The following is a 15,936-nucleotide window of genomic DNA, read 5'->3' as shown; positions in this document are numbered from 1 at the left end:
GTTCTAAAAGATGCCTGAAAAGAGAACAAAGCTCAAGAAAAAATCTAGTATGTTTTCTACTTGACTGAAATGAAGTCTGACCTGGATGAAAACATGAGGAGGGTCCTAAAGAGATATTCGTTACAATCTGGTATACTTTCCAGACAAGTGAAGGAGACTTGTCTGTTGTAACAGTCATGGCTTGAGGTACCTCTTGGTAGGGTGGGTCACAGGCAAAGCCATTGCTTTCATTTGTATAAGATATATATTTCTTTTTTTTTTAAACCCTTACCTTCCATCTTGGAGTCAATACTGTGTATTGGCTCCAAGGCAGAAGAGTGGTAAGGGTAGGCAATGGGGGTCAAGTGACTTGCCCAGGGTCACACAGCTGGGAAGTGTCTGAGGCCAGATTTGAACCTAGGACCTCCCCTCTGTAGGCCTGGCTCTCAATACACTGAACTACCCAGCTGTCCCCACAAGGCGTATATTTCTTAATTGTACATCATTCCACAAAAATAAAAGTAACTATGAGGGAGAAGGCACGGTTCCTTTATACAATTTAAAAAGCAAGATTTCATCAACTTGGTCTTTCTTTCAGCTATTTCAGAGGAAAAAATGTTGGCACTTTCCTTATGAGAAAGAAATGATCTAAATACACACCTAGAACTCTAGAAAATTCAAAGAACAAGAGTCAAAGGAATGAGTGAAAGAGGCCTCCTGATGGCCCATAGAAAGGAGAGGTTGGTTATATCTGAATATAATCTGATACTCTAGAGGGGTCATTTGTAAATATTAAAATTGATAGTTTGGCAAAATATATGATAATTATGAATCTTTTATTTACAAAAGAGGTGGAAAGAGTGAAAGCAGAGGAAATCAAAAGGGTAGAGAAGACATTAAGCTATCTAACTAAGTATTGTTCCAATGCTTGGCTCAGCCAGAACTTGTTAACCTTTAACCGAAATTAAACTCACTCTAGAAGACAAGAAAGGAAAGCCAGTTATCCACTCACCCAAGTTCCCTCCAAGAGGCAGGTCAAGACAATGACTGGAGCTGAAGGTGACTCCTAAGGCCTACTTTCTTCTTTGAGCTGACCTTCTTCTTGAAGCCAACTCCTTTCTTGGAGTCATCTCTCTTCTCGGAGTTTACTACTTTAGCCTCAGAAATTCAGGGCCTTTTATAGTGGCATCTGGTCTCCTCCCCTCATCACAGGGGCCAATCACAGCTTCCAAATTTTCTAGCACTGCCCAGGGGGCAGTGTTTGTGGGAACTATTTTGCACCTTCTAGAAGGGTGAATACTCATAGGATGTGAACAAGACTCTGACTGTTTGAGTTAGAAAAAAGGGTGGAACTCTCCAAATATCTTTCTGGCTTCTCACCTAGCACTAGGTAGGTTATGAATTCACTAAGTGGTTTGTGAGCTCCTCCACCTAGTTCAAGCTTATGTTGATTCAAAGATATGTTAACCAAAGTGTTAACTCCAACTAGGCAAAGAGAATAAAAGATTCCCTTTTCATAAGTGTGAACTCAAAGAGAACCAAGAATTCCTTTTACACACTTCTATTTCCAACCTGCTGTATGCATAACATGTGTCTGGCCAATGTTCCTGAAATGAGATGTTTGTCCCCATTTCACTTCCTTTATTCTAGGATTTGACTTCTGGAAAATTTGAGGAATTTCTTGCTCCCTCTAATGCTTTTTCAGATTCCCAAGAATTTATAAATCTCTCCTTTCCTCTAGGATCTCTTGAGTACTTACTCTTCTTCACTGCATAGTATTCACCATGTGGGTTCTCAGCAAAGAAAGGCAGACCTGTGAGGGACTGATAGCTGATTTTTAGTTGATTCCCTTACTCACACTCAACAGATGCTACTCCAAACCTCTTTCCTTCTCAAACCTCCCACATCCATCCAACACCACCAGCCAGTGAGGTAATGAACTCCAAAGCTCTTTTCATGGAGAAAGGGAATCTCAAACATCTTATTTCTCGCATGGATCTACTTTTTTGGATCTTCTCTGATTGATTTATTCAGCAGGTCCCTGATATAGGCACCTTTTCCCCATGCAGAACTCTTTTCATCCCTCTTTTTTGTGTTGTCTTCCTCCTTTAGATTGCTAGAACCTTGGAGCTAAGAGAATAGAAAACCAGAATCTACCTGGGCAAGCCTTCAGAAAGACAACAAAAGAGAGAACAAGAGATTTGGAATGGATATCCACAGAAGGGAAGGACAACCTAGTAGAAAAGTCAACAGTAAAGAAAATCTTCCCACTTCCAAAGCCGAACATTCTGAACTCAAAGATCGGACCTATAGGTCAGAGGCCACCCAAAAGAACAGAACTGGGTAAAAACCATGAACACAGTAATGAAAATAACAATTAAAGAGCATTGGCCAGAACTTCAGGATCACAGAAAACAAAATTGCCATGGGAAGAATTCATAGATTGCCTTCAGAAAGAAATCAACCCCAGGCTGCCAACTCCAAGATTGCAAGTGGATACTATTGTTTATTAACTGTTATTGTATGTTATAAACCCTAGCATTGATTAATATTGATTGCTGGCTGTTAAGAGTACTAGCTGTTGATAAAGGTCACTGGAGACTGATATTTAAAAAAACCTATTTACCTATCAAGATTAGGGAAAGGAAAAGAAAATAGAAAAATAGGAATAATATTCCTTCTATATTTATATTACCCTAAAACTAAGACTTCTAACTAAGACCCAGAAAACCCTCTATCCCTCACGGGATTGCTTCTTTGTCTACACTCACTATGCTATCTGACTAAAATTAACCTTCTATCTTACTAAATGATTCTAAATTAATGTATAATTAATATATTCTATGAAAAGATTAGCCTTCTCTGTTTTCTTCTGTCTCCAGCTCAAGATGAGACAGATTCACTGACTGACTCTGCAGATTCACAGAAATAAGCCTCTTCTGTCCTCCTCTGGTTTGAATCAGGGAACATTGAGAGTCTTCAGTCTCTGTTGTTGAATCTTCCTTCAATCTCCTAAAACCTAGATGTTATTCTCCAACAGCTCTCTCCCAATTTGCAGGAATAGCAGAGGAAACTGCCAAGCAACCACTCTCTGAGCCTCAAAACCCAGAGTGACAAAGTCCAGTAAATCCAACTGCTTTTCCTCAGGGAAACTCTGGAATTCTTCCTCCATCATAACCTGAGCATTCTTTTACTCCTTGTTAAGGTGCCCAGAACTCCTCAAATCTTCATTGCAGCCAAAGTTTTATTTCAACTCCTAAAATTTCCTAATTATAACAATAAAAATAAAACAATTTTAACAATATAATAAGTTTAAGTCAGAAACAAAAAATACTAAAAGTCCTCAGAAGAAAGACCTTCAAATACAATGGAAAGGATAATACCAGACTACTGATATTATCAGTATATATACTGATAATACCAAAATATTCCAAATCCATGAGAAATGAGAGAATGTGTTCCAGAGAGTGAGGGAACTCAGGATGCAGCCCAGGGTGACCTATCCATTGAGAAGGCTGAGCTGATCTTGTATCATTTGCTTACCAATCTTATTTTACCATTAACTGCTTTTGCCTGGTAACTAACAGCCCAAGTCATGGTTCTCTGTCTCTTGACTTGACTCAATATTCAGCTGACCTGTAATAGGTGAAGGGCAAAATCCAGCTCATGGGCACTTCATCACAGTTCTAGTTTTGTTTCAAGGCATTAGCTGATCTTGGAGGATTAAACAGAGCCCAAGGAAGTCAGGTCTAGTATTTCAGCATCCGCAAACCAACTCTCAAAGATGTCTGGCTTGCTGTCCTAAGTTGGGGCCCTAGCCTTGCATTAGATTTACATAAGGATCACAGTCAGAGGAGAGAAGGGGTGGGGCATTTCTGGTTCCTTATTATTGATTATTCTAATCAATCATAATGTTTCTGATTATCTCAGCTCTATAATCAATGGTGGGCCTCAATTCTATGATAGATATCTCTTATCCTGTCAGTTCTGTGCTACCCCAAACTTATACAAGAGATCTATCCCTTTCTTTAGGGTTTGGGACATTAATAGAGGCAAGCCTCTGACCCCTTTCTATTTACAGGAAGCATTCCCCTGCTTGTCTTCCTTGGGCATCTACCTCAGTTTACATTTTGGTTAAATTTCATTCCCAAGACCTGCAAATGTGAGCTTCACAGTACTGGACAGAACAGTAGATGTTCACTAATGAAGAGGGATCTGAAGCATTTTTGGAAAAAATACCCAAAGGGAAGAGATAGTTTGCTTTGTGAACACACCAAACCTCAGAAAAGAAGCAGGAGTGAATAACTGAAGACAACACTAGCAGAGGAGGAACATCAGAGAGACCAGAAAGAGGCTTCTTTTAAAAACTACAGACAAGGAAAAAGGGAGGAATGAGGAAACTCTGTAAGGCTAAAAGTGAAGACGAAGAGAGAGAGGATCATGAGAAGAAATGTGTGGCATCCCATCTACTCCAGGTGAATGCTTCTTGTGTTGGACTGAAGGACCACAGGGGAGAAAAGAAGGAAGATACAGAGAAGACGGGGACATATCCAGGGTATCTCAAGGACCAGGAAGCTTCATTTCCATTCCCTCTCAATTTAGCACCTGTTCTGCCCCAGGCCCTGTGCTGAGCTCTGGGGATTCCCCAAGAGGCAAAAGACAAAAGACCACTAAATAGTATGGGACCCCATATATTACTGAAAGTAAGGGAGCAGATTTATGATCTTTTGGTGGATATGGGGGCTAGTAAATCTGTTTTACAAATATCCTCAGAGGAATTCAATGCTATAGGGAGTATGGAAGTAGTGGAGGTAAGTGAAAGACCACAGAGGGTAAAGAAGTTGCTGCCCAAAATGATATCATTGAGTCCTTTATCTGTAGAGCATTTCTTTCTACTAATGCCCAATTCGCCAATGAATTTACTTGGCAGGGAACTTTTGTTTAAAGTGAGAGCTACCATTCAATGTACACCCTCTGGAGACATACTTTAGAACTTCCAGAGGAATCCCTGAAAATTTTTCCCATGCTATTTTTAGACATGGTTGAAGCAGAGGGAGAAAGTGGATCAGTTTACCCTATACCAGATGATATTCTGAGTGGTATATGGGCATCTTCTACAGATGTATGCTATATGATGGTTTACTTAGAGAATCCTAGAGAATCAACTAAAAAGCTAGAGGAAATAATCAAAAACTTTAACAAAGTTGTAGGGTACAAAATAAACCCACAGAAATCATCAGCATTTCTATATATTTCCAACACATCCCAGCAGCAAGAGTTAGAAAGAGAAATTCCATTTAAAATCACCCTAGACGATATAAAATATTTAGGAATCTATCAACCAAGACAAACAAAGGAATTATATGAACACAACTACAAAATACTTTCTACACAATTAAAACTAGATCTAAACAATTGGGAAAACATCAATTGCTCATGGGTAGGACTAGCTACCATAAAAAAATGACAATCCTACCCAACTGATCCAAAATATTTCTGAGGGACTTATGAGAAAGAATGCTATCCACATTCAGAGAAAGAACTGTGGGAGTAGAAACATAGGAGAAAAACAACTGCTTGACCACATGGGTTGATGGGAATATGATTGGGGATACAGACTCTAAATGATCACCTAAGTGCAAATATCAATAATATGGAAATAGGTCTTGATCAATGACACATGTAAAACACAGTGGAATTGTGCATTGGCTAGGGGAGGGGATTGGGCAGAGAGGAGGGAAAGAACATGAATCATGTAACCATGGGAAAATTTTCTTAATCAATAAACTAAAAATAAATAAAAATAAAAACTACCAATAAGGAGAAAGGGATGAATGAGGAAACCCTGTGAGGTTAAAAGTGAAGACGAAGAGAGAGGAGATCATGAATAAAACCTGTGGTGTCCCATCTACTCCAGATGAATGTTTCTTGTGTTGGACTGCAGGACCACAGGGGAGGAGAAGACATACCCAGGGCATCTCAAAGACCAGAAAATTTCATTTCTATTCCAGCTACATTCAGCACCTGTTCTGCCCCAGGCCCTATACTAAGCTCTAATTAGCTAAGCTAAGCTCTAAATAGGGAAGAATGGAAAAAATGAAGTCACTCTGACTAAGAGGGATGAGGGAAAGTTTCCTGCAGAGTTTTTCATCTTCAGTTGGGACTTATAGGAAGTTCAAAGGGGCCAGTGTTCTGAACTGTGGAGGAAAAATATTCCAGGCATGGGGTAAAGTCATTGAAAATGCCTGGAGCTAGAAGCAGCCAGGTGACACAGTGTATAGAGTGCCAGATCTGGAGTTAGGAGAACCTGGGTTCAAATGTGACCTCAGACACTTCTTAGCTGAGTGATCCTGTGCCAGTCACTTAACCCTGATTGCCTAGTCCTTGTCACTCTTTTATCTTAAAATTGATCCTGAGATGCAAGGTAAGGATTAAAAAAAACAACCAAAAAACCTTTTCCATTTTGGGAGAGTTAGATGACTTTGTGAATAGAGAACTAGAACTAGGGACAGGAGGTTCTGGGTTCAAATTTTACCCCAGATATTTTCTAACTATGTGATCCTGAGTAAGCCACTTACCCCCTAATTGCCTGTCTTTTATCCATCTTCTGCCTCCCAACAGATGTATCTATTGTAGCTATTCTTTTTTTAAAATCCTTAACTTCTGTGTATTGGCTCATAGGTGGAAGAGTGGTAAGGGTGGGCAATGGGGGTCAGGTAACTTGCCCAGGGTCACACAGCTGGGAAGTGTCTGAGGTCGGATTTGAACCTAGGACCTCCCTTCTGTAGGCCTCTCAATCCACTCAGCTACCCAGCTGCCCCCTATTGTATCTATTCTAAAACAAAAGGTAAAGGATATTTTAAAAGTCTGCCGCTGAAGGAATCCAGGAGGTTAGGGTCTCTAGACCCAAGAATACAGACTGGGGAATAATGTATAAGAGGACTGGAAAGAAGGGCTTTGAACACCAAACAGAATGTTTTGTATATGATCCTGGAGGGAATAGGGAGCCACAGGGGTTCATGGAGTAGGGGAGTGACATCATCAGAACTGCATTTTAAGAAAATCACTCTAGTGGGAGAATGGAGAAGGCCTTGGAATGGGAAGAGACCAGCAACAGGTTGTCTTAATAGTACAGAAGGGAGGTGATGTGGGCCCAACCAGGATGATGGTAGTGACACAGGAGAGAAGAGGACACATTGGAGCGATATTGCAAAGGTGAAACTGACAGGTCTCGGCACCATATTGGATATGTGGGTAAGAGGCAGTGAATAGGCAAGGGTGGTTCCTAGGTTTTGAGCCCAAGAGATGAGGAGGATACAGTTACAGAGAAGGTAGGGGTTCTCTCTAGGTGAGAGAGAACAATGTCTGTTTTGGACACGTTGAGCTCAAGATGTCTATTTTTGTCCTCTAGTGTGAAAATCCTGTGGGGAAATTAGAGATGAAAAACTGAAGATCAGCACAGAAATTGGGGCAGAAAATGGAGATCTGAGACTCATCTGTAGAGAGATGGCAATTACATTCTTGGTAACTGATGAGATCACCAAGTAAAGAAATCCATGGGGAGAAGAGTAGAGGGCCAAAGACAGGACTGGAGAAGCTCCCTCAACCCTAACCCTAACCCTACTGTTATAAGGGGTGATGTAGAGGAGGGACCAGCAAGGAAGACAGAGAATCAGAAGTCAGAGAGGTAGGAGCTAAAGCAGGAGAGAGCTGTGTCCTAAAACCCTAGAGACAAGAGAATATCGAGAAGAGTGGGCCCAAAGCATCAAAGGTTGCAGACAGGTTTGAAAGAATGAGAACTGAGGAAGTGGTCTCTATCATAGTGGAAAATCTTCAGGTCTACCCCTTAGGGACCCCTTTATGCTCTAAGGACTGCCTTTGCAAGGCTAACATATCCAGAAGCTTGCTACAAACAGGGTGACTGATAGCCCCTCCTTCCTCTGCACCTGCTGGAACTCCATAATAAAGCAAGTGGTTCTACTTCACAGGACACTGTTACTTCCCATGTTGTGACCTGACAAATCCATGATGGATTAATGTTCTGGACTTATCCTGTCTGTACCATACTAAGGACTATACAAGTCTGCCTGACCCCTCTATGTCTGTCCTTGCCTATATTCTGATGTCTGAACTTCCTCATCATGTTGTGGTCATAACCTCTGGAAACCACTGTTTCCATGTATATATCATGTAACCTATGGGACAATTTCCCCCCTGCCCTGCACCCCAATCAATTGTGTACAAGATAGCCAGAGCCCTAAAGCTCACGGCCCAGAATTTTGGGGAAAAATCCTGTCTGGGACTGTGCAAAATAAATCTCTTTCCTTCCTTAATCCAAGTGACTTGTGGTTTCCTCTCTCCTGGCTAAACAGAAAATTCTGTAACACTATCATCTCAGAAAAAGAAGAGCATACAAGGGCCCAGGTATGAAGGAGGGGGAAGAGCCTGAAAGGATGGAGAAAGAAGGAGGACTTACCTTGAAGTGGAAGGGGATTCCACTGATGGATGTTCATATGGGTGAAGGGAGATGAGGACTCACACTGAGGCCAGAGAGACTTAGTGCATGCAGTCTACTTGTCTTGAGTGGGGGGAGGCTGCAACCTAGGGTGGGGGTTAGGGAGTCCAGTGTGGTACTTGGAAGACTGGGATAGCTTTGACCCAGGGACCAGATTTTCAAGCAAATGTAGAAGAAAATGAAGAGATTAACTGTGACAAGTGAAAGATGAAATGACTCAGGAATCAAAGCTCTGATCTTATGAGCACATCAGTTTATTAAAGCAATATATGCTGACTGCCTAACCAATAAGGAACAGGCCCTTTCCTGGACTTAAGGTTGGTTCTCAAAATTGGGGTGGGGGAGAGACATATATACCTTAAAAACAGATGAATTAAATTAAGACTAGTGAATGAAAAGAAAACAATCCAATATTGGGTCATCTGCTTTCTACCTGGAGAAAAGATTAGGGACTTGCCAAGGTGGGAGGGGGAAGAGGAACAGATGGAATTCCCTGAAAAGTGGCCCCACACCCTCCCAATATCTGTAAACAATCAAAGGAACAAGGAAAAAAATAACCAATTGATCCATATGGACCCAATTTGCAGATAAGACCCATTGAATTCCTGAGATGAGCAATTAGGAGAAAAGGAGAAAACTCCTTACATCAGTCTCAGGATCTCACTGTATTTCTGGTCATCTAATCTTGGGCCTTAGCTGAGGCTCTAAACAGCAGGTACAGGTGGTCCAGTTTCCCAGTCAGTCAGGGTGAGGTTCAAATCATGTAATTTAGCTTTCTCCCAATTCTCCAGATTGAATAAACTTTACTTATGAGACAGAATTTGGACAAGGCACAATATATCCCTTCCTGCCCCAACCCCCACCCCCTTCATTCACAAGAGGGAATCAGTTCAGTAGATTGCACAGTCGTGTCATCTTAGCTTCTTCACACACCCTACAGGAAATGTTAAGACCATGCTTTATGAGAATATGGAGAACAGAGATTTTCTGGAAATAGCAGCAATGTCAGGCTCACCATCTCACCTGAGAGAGGGGGAGCTCCACACTTTAGTCCACATAAGTTTCTCTAGTCAAACCTCACAGAAGTGACTTCAGATTGAACAGAATTCTTAGATATCTAATACAAAAATAAAATCCAGGGGAAAAGTGTAATTCAGGTAGGGTTTCAGTAATAACAAATCATGAAAGTATTAAGGATGTACTCAAAAGCTAACTCTAATGAACAATGTTCTCATGGACCAAACTTATGTATATATTTCTAATATTTCACATGATTGATTTCTGAATCCTTGAATTTAATTGGGGCTCCTGTTTGTAGTGGCACTCCTCTTGATTCTCCAAGCAGCACCTTTCCAGATTCTCAAGCTTTGACCTCAAGTTACAAACACCTGAGCCCAGATGCTGTCTTGAAATTCGGCAAGTTGCATCTCCACATCATCAATTTGCGTTCATTGGAAATCATTTAATTCCAAACTACTGTAGACTACTACATCAGGATACTTAATTATTTTTGTAGTTTGTTCTAGGCTTCTAAATTGATTAAATCTATCACTGAAATGGTCAAGTAACAAGACTAAAACATGCTGGTACTTTATATGCAAGGGTTCATTTCATTTGGTACATCTGCACTGGCCTTCTCAAAATACTTTGTTAGTCAAGGAAAATACTTATAAGTTTTAGTTTCTACATCTTGCTTGAAAATTTCTTTTAAATTTTAATTTAATTTAATTTAAATTACTTTAAAAAGCTCTTATGTATCCAAACATGACATCAATCCTTTTGCCAAAACCTTATAACTTTAAATTCAGTTCATTAATATGAACAGAGAGATCTGTAAAAACCATCAGGGTGTTGATCCACTTATCATTATTGAGCTGAGGAAAGTTTCCCAGATCATTATCCTCAAGAAATACCTTAATTTCTTCAAAGCACTCCACAAAGTATTCAAGAACTTTGCCTCAGCTCAGCCATCTTACATTGTTGTACATCAGCAGTCCACTGTAGGTGGAATCAAACTCCAGTAAAAGTGCAGAAAATTCTCACTTGTGAGGGGGACGAGCAGCTATTAAATTAACTATTTTTGTAACAACTGATATTAATTAAGTTTAAGTGGGTGAATTCTGCCTTGGCACATAAAGCCTCTTGATGGATAATGCAATGAAAAGTCACAATTGGATGTCTAATACCTTCCATAAACAATTTGACAAATCCGACTTTTTACTCCACCATGTTTGGTGCCCCACCTGTTGTCACTGACACAACTTTAGAGATATCAATGCTTAGGTCAAGGAATGTTTGTATAACAACCTTACATATTTCACTTCCTGATGTACTTGTTGGCACTGATACTAACTTTATCAACTCTTCTCTCATTGTGAGACCATCAGAATATCGACCAATAATGGCTAACTGAGCATGTGATGTGACATCAGTAGTTTCATCAAGAGAGATCAAAAAATATTTACAATTACTTTTGTCCCTCCTCTTTATTTGATGTTGTACTTTCATGTTCAGTCTCATTATTCAGTCTTTTATGATATTTCTACTGAGTGGTAACTCAGATATTCTCTTAATTGCATCTCTATTTTGCATATTGTGAAATAGAACTGGTGCACATCTTAGGAGAGTTTCTTTAATAAATTCTCCCTCACTGAATGCTTTTCCATGCTGAGCTATGGAATGAGCAATGCTCAAACTTGAAGATGTTAAATTTGTAGAGCCCTTTACAAATTTAAGGATGGAATTAGATTGACACTTATAAAGGTGTAGCTGCCTGGAGATGTATTTCTTCCTTTCATCCTCACTTCTTTTCAAGAGCTGGAAATGATTAGTTCCAAAATGTCTATATTCCATGTTCTGCTCACTACTGTTTCAGTACATAGAATGCAAAATGATCTGTCATTTTTTTCTATAATGCCATACATCTCAGTCCATGTCTTTTGAAAGAGTAGGCTACTGCTACTGCCACTTCCTTTACTTAAGCTTGTTGGGTTTTTTTTTTTATTTTGGGGGTTCTTCATCAGTGAGGCAGTGAGAGAAGATAGAATTATAGCCTATTAGCCCTGCAGGCAATTAGGGGTTAACTGACCACAAGATGGCACATGTAACTGTCTTTTAGGGAAGGGCAGGGTAAATAAGCAGAAATAGAAGTTAATAAGGATGCAAAACAGTAATAGTGGTGAAATGGAGTCTATACTATGCTGCAAGATGGCGTTCCTTATGTAAATTAAGATGACTGCTGCGATTTCTAATGGCAGGAAATGGCACCCATAGCATAGGCTCTCACCTCTCCCAGCCTCCCCCTCACTTATCTCAGTAATGATGGTCAATTATAAATCCACGACACCCCAGAACAATAGATTGGGTGATTATGTGGTTATGTGGTTGCTGGCAATGGAGATCACAGGGCCCCCAGAGATGGGTCCACCACTGCATTCCGCTGCTTCCTGCTCTGCTGACTGGAAATGAAAGTCAAAGGTCCCCTAACAGCCTAGAAGTCCCAGAACAAGAAGCTCTGTGCTGGAGTTCTGTTGTTTTGGCCTACAGACCTCTGGCAAAGAGTATCTACACTACACTATAGAAATGTTTCATCCTTGGCATGTGGCCCCATACTTCTCTGTATGCGGCTACATGTCATCAAAAATGGGTATATGTGTCAGTGCCAACATGCATGTCATAGGTTCACCATCAGGGTGCTAGGCAATGGGGGTTAAGTGACTAGGAAGTTTCTGAGGCCATATTTGAACCTAGAATATCTCTTGGCCTAGCTCTCTCTCAATCCACTGATCTACCCAGCTACCGCCCCCACCCCCACCTTTTTTTTTTTTTTTTTTGCATCTATTGTTTAATGTCATGTTTACTGGAGTTTTTACTTTCAATTTTGTTAAACCACTTTAAGTTTCTGTACACTTACCATTGCTGGATCTTTTCAGATTTTGTTGAAACTTCTCCTTATTTGAAACCTAAATTTGCTTCCCCTTCACCCACCACCCTCTTTTCCATCTGTTGCTCTTGGTTCTGTTTATTTGGAACCAGGAAGAAAAAAAAAATCTTATTCTTCTTCCCCATGTCAGTTCTTCCAGTTCTTAAAGACAGCTAATATGTGTCCTCTGTTCTTCCCTTTTCAAAGCTAAATATTTTAAATCCATTCAGATAATCCCTGTGTGGCATAATCTCAAGATCTTTCATAATCTTGGTTTCTTCCTTTAGAATACTCTTCAGATGACATCAATATTTTTCATGAAATGTAACACAGAGAACTTAACACAGTTTGCCAGGGCAGTTTTTCCATGTCTTATTTAACTTATGAATGTAGTAAAAAATAGTTAACTTAACAGTCATTTCCTCTGGTTAACCCCAAAAATCACACAATACAATATATTAATTGCAAATTATTATTTCATAGCACTAAGTAGTTTTTGTAAGAAAAAGTGTGAACTACTGTAACAGAAAATGGCAGGGTGGAATTCCTGCAAGATACAGGGTCAATCCTCACCCAGAATTCCAGGGGACCCCTCTGGAGAACTCTGGATGAGGGGACAGTTGGAAAGGAGTTAGTTGATTCCTGGGGGCTGAGGTGAGCAGGTCACTCTGCTTGCTTTTCCCTGTTTGGGGTTTACCTTTGGTGGCCATAGTGGCAAAAGCCATTGTGGTTTCTACTCAGGAGTTTGCCTGTCTAGCGGGATTAGACCTTTCTAGCAACAATATGATAGTTATTTAGTTATTTTATATATTAGAAGTGATTATTATAAGCTTTGAGTGCCAGCTAGATATAAAGTCTGCCACTCCCTCCTGGGGGGGAAGGGGCAGTTTCTACCTAACAGTTCAGGGCTTCCCAGATCCTATCCAAATCCTTGATACCCCTTCCTTGCCTATCCCTTCTTTCTTTTATCAATATGTAAACTATATCTTTTAATAGTTGTGCCTGACTATTATTGAGGGCATACTCACAGCTACTATAAGTTTGGATCCTTTCTGTTGCCAGCAAAGGAAGTCAGATCCTCCTCAATTCTTGATAACAAAATTATCAGCTTCTCCTTTCTCCCTCAATCAAACCTGTGAGGAATATAAGTGGAGAAAGTGAACATCATTAGAGATTTACTTTGCTGAGCCTTGTCAGAAGCCATTGCCCTGTCTCCATTTTTTAACTAAAAAACCATCTGCTGGGTAGGAAGGGTTTGAGAGCAAGGAGCACTTACTCAAGCTTGTGTGTGTGTGTGGGAGGTGAGAGTCCTGCAGGCTCCTAGCCCAGGCCAGTCCATCAGCTTCCCAACATCCCTGCTATTACAAACATAACACTATCTACTCCTCAAATTCTCAATGCAATTTAATTGGATATCAGAACTTCAGAACTCCATTATTTTGGAAAAGCAGTATCTATCTGCCTGACTTCATATATGTGACTAAATTATTGTAAATTCTGAATTATTGGGTCTAAAAAATAATAACAATTTATCTTTGAGATGATAAATTTGAGAGTAGAATGGGCTGCCCCAACAAATAGGTTCAGTAAAAGGTTTCAAACAACCACTTATAAAGGTAAATAATAGAGAAGATTTTTAATGGTTTGCCTTAAATAACTTTAAAGTGTTTCTCTAATATTCTATGATTCTACACAGAAAGAATATTTGGCTTCCATACAATTACCCCTTCCACATTGTGCTGGAGTTGGAAGGGGTAGGGTTAGGAGCATGAGGACCCCCCTCAATCTGGAAAATCCATGTAAAATTCTTTGGCTCTTTCTTTGTGCCACAGAAGTCTGATTTTTTTCTTTTTCTTTTATGGAGTATTTATAGAACTTTATTGAACATTTTGTGTTAAGTGTGCATTTCTGAATTTCTAAACATTTTTCTATCTTCTGCTGGCCTTTATATTTAGTTTGAGGCTTCCACAATCTCCCCCAAAATGTCCATTTAATTTCTTATGCCAGCCTGCAAGTTACAGAAACCATGATAGGGAAAGTCCAATGTGGAAGGGTTAATTCTAAACTGCTTTCATTCATTTAAAAAAAATCAAGTTAGCAGAAACTTTGTGTTTTTGTTGTTGTTCAGTCATGCCTGACTCTTCACAATCCAGTTTTTTGTTGGTTTTTTTTGCAAAAATACTGGAGCAGTTTGCTATTTCCAACTCTAGGTCATTTTAAGATAAACTAAGGTGAATAAGGTAAAGTGACTTGCCCAGGGTCACCCAGCTAGTAAGTGACTGTGACTAGATTTGAACTTAGGAAAATGAATCTTCTTGACTGTAAAGCCCACACTCTACCCACTGAGTCACCTAGCTGCCCTACTATTTGCATGAAGTGAGCCAATTTAAAATGTCACATGCTCATTTTTTAAGGAGTAGAGGAATTCAAACATGGAATACAATACTAATTTAAAAGTACTAAGATTGAAGTTTCAAAATATTAAATATATATATGTATGTATATATATATTATCTACAACAAATTGGCCTCTGATGGAGGGGTATGTACCTCAATGTGAAGCCCAAGACTAAACAAATAAAAGAGGGATGAGTGAATGACTCTCTTTCCTCAGTTATTCTCAACCCTATCTCCCTCCCTAGGAGAAATAAATCAGGAGGAAGATGAAAGAGCTCCCATGAAATGCTTTTCACCTACTCAGAAGCAGTGACATGAAGTGTATTGCCTCCTGAAGAACTGGCATGCAGGAACCTGGGCTCCACCTCCAGCCCCTCCCAGGATCAGCTGGGGCAAAGGGCAGAACTCCTTAGCCATCTGCTGAGCATCATTTGTGCTGCAGAAGGGAGTCAGAGTTCCCTTATAACACAAACAAAACACATGCTGCATGGTCTTGCCCTAAAATCTTAAATGCCAAATAGGTACTTGCAGTGAATTCTGCCCATGAATTATAAATCCTTGAGGTGTTTCTAATGGAAATATTGATGCAACCACAAACTCTGTTTCAGAGGAAATGAGCTGTACAGTGAGCACAACTTACATCTTAAAAAAGAGAATCACATTTAGCAAACACATTATGGGAATTGAAAAAATATATCATCGAGGGCTGGATGCATTTAACAGCGAATATATTTCCTATCTGGGGGGACCAGAATCTGCTTCATTCATAGTGAAGAGACTTGGGAATGGAGGAGTATTATTTCCAGTTCAAGATTTTCTATGTGAGTGACACAGCTGATTTCCTTTCTGAATATGTTTTATGTTAAGGGAAGTTTAGTTTATCATTATCATAATAGGATAGGAAATCTTATTAGCTGCTTCTTCCTCTATGGGGAGCCCAGAAAAGTTTACAAGACCAAAGCTCTGTTTTCAAGCAGGCACACAACTGTGCACAGGTGAAATCTGTACTCAACTGCCTCTTAAATAAAAATGCATTTGTTGGGAGGTGTAAGGTAAGCCCAAGTCACTCAGCTAATTAATCATTAATAAAATGTTGGGTCACTCCAACTGTGATTTTTGCTTG

At 39.9% G+C, this 15,936-nt stretch overlaps 1 protein-coding gene across 1 annotated transcript in view; it reads right to left on the bottom strand.

Moving 5' to 3' along the window:
- Nucleotides 1-11,894: 11,894 nt before the first annotated feature.
- Nucleotides 11,895-15,936, bottom strand: part of TMC1 (transmembrane channel like 1) — a 185,692-nt gene continuing 181,650 nt past the window's right edge. Inside the window, exon 19 of the mRNA XM_044678499.1 lies at nt 11,895-11,952. Within this exon, the coding sequence (XP_044534434.1) occupies nt 11,895-11,952 (58 nt within the window). The remainder of the gene's footprint in view (nt 11,953-15,936) is intronic.

Source organism: Gracilinanus agilis, chromosome 1, assembly GCF_016433145.1.
Source record: "Gracilinanus agilis isolate LMUSP501 chromosome 1, AgileGrace, whole genome shotgun sequence".
Lineage (NCBI taxonomy): Eukaryota > Metazoa > Chordata > Mammalia > Didelphimorphia > Didelphidae > Gracilinanus > Gracilinanus agilis.
Note: the sequence above shows the minus strand (reverse complement) of the source record. Positions and strands in the feature narration are given on the sequence as shown.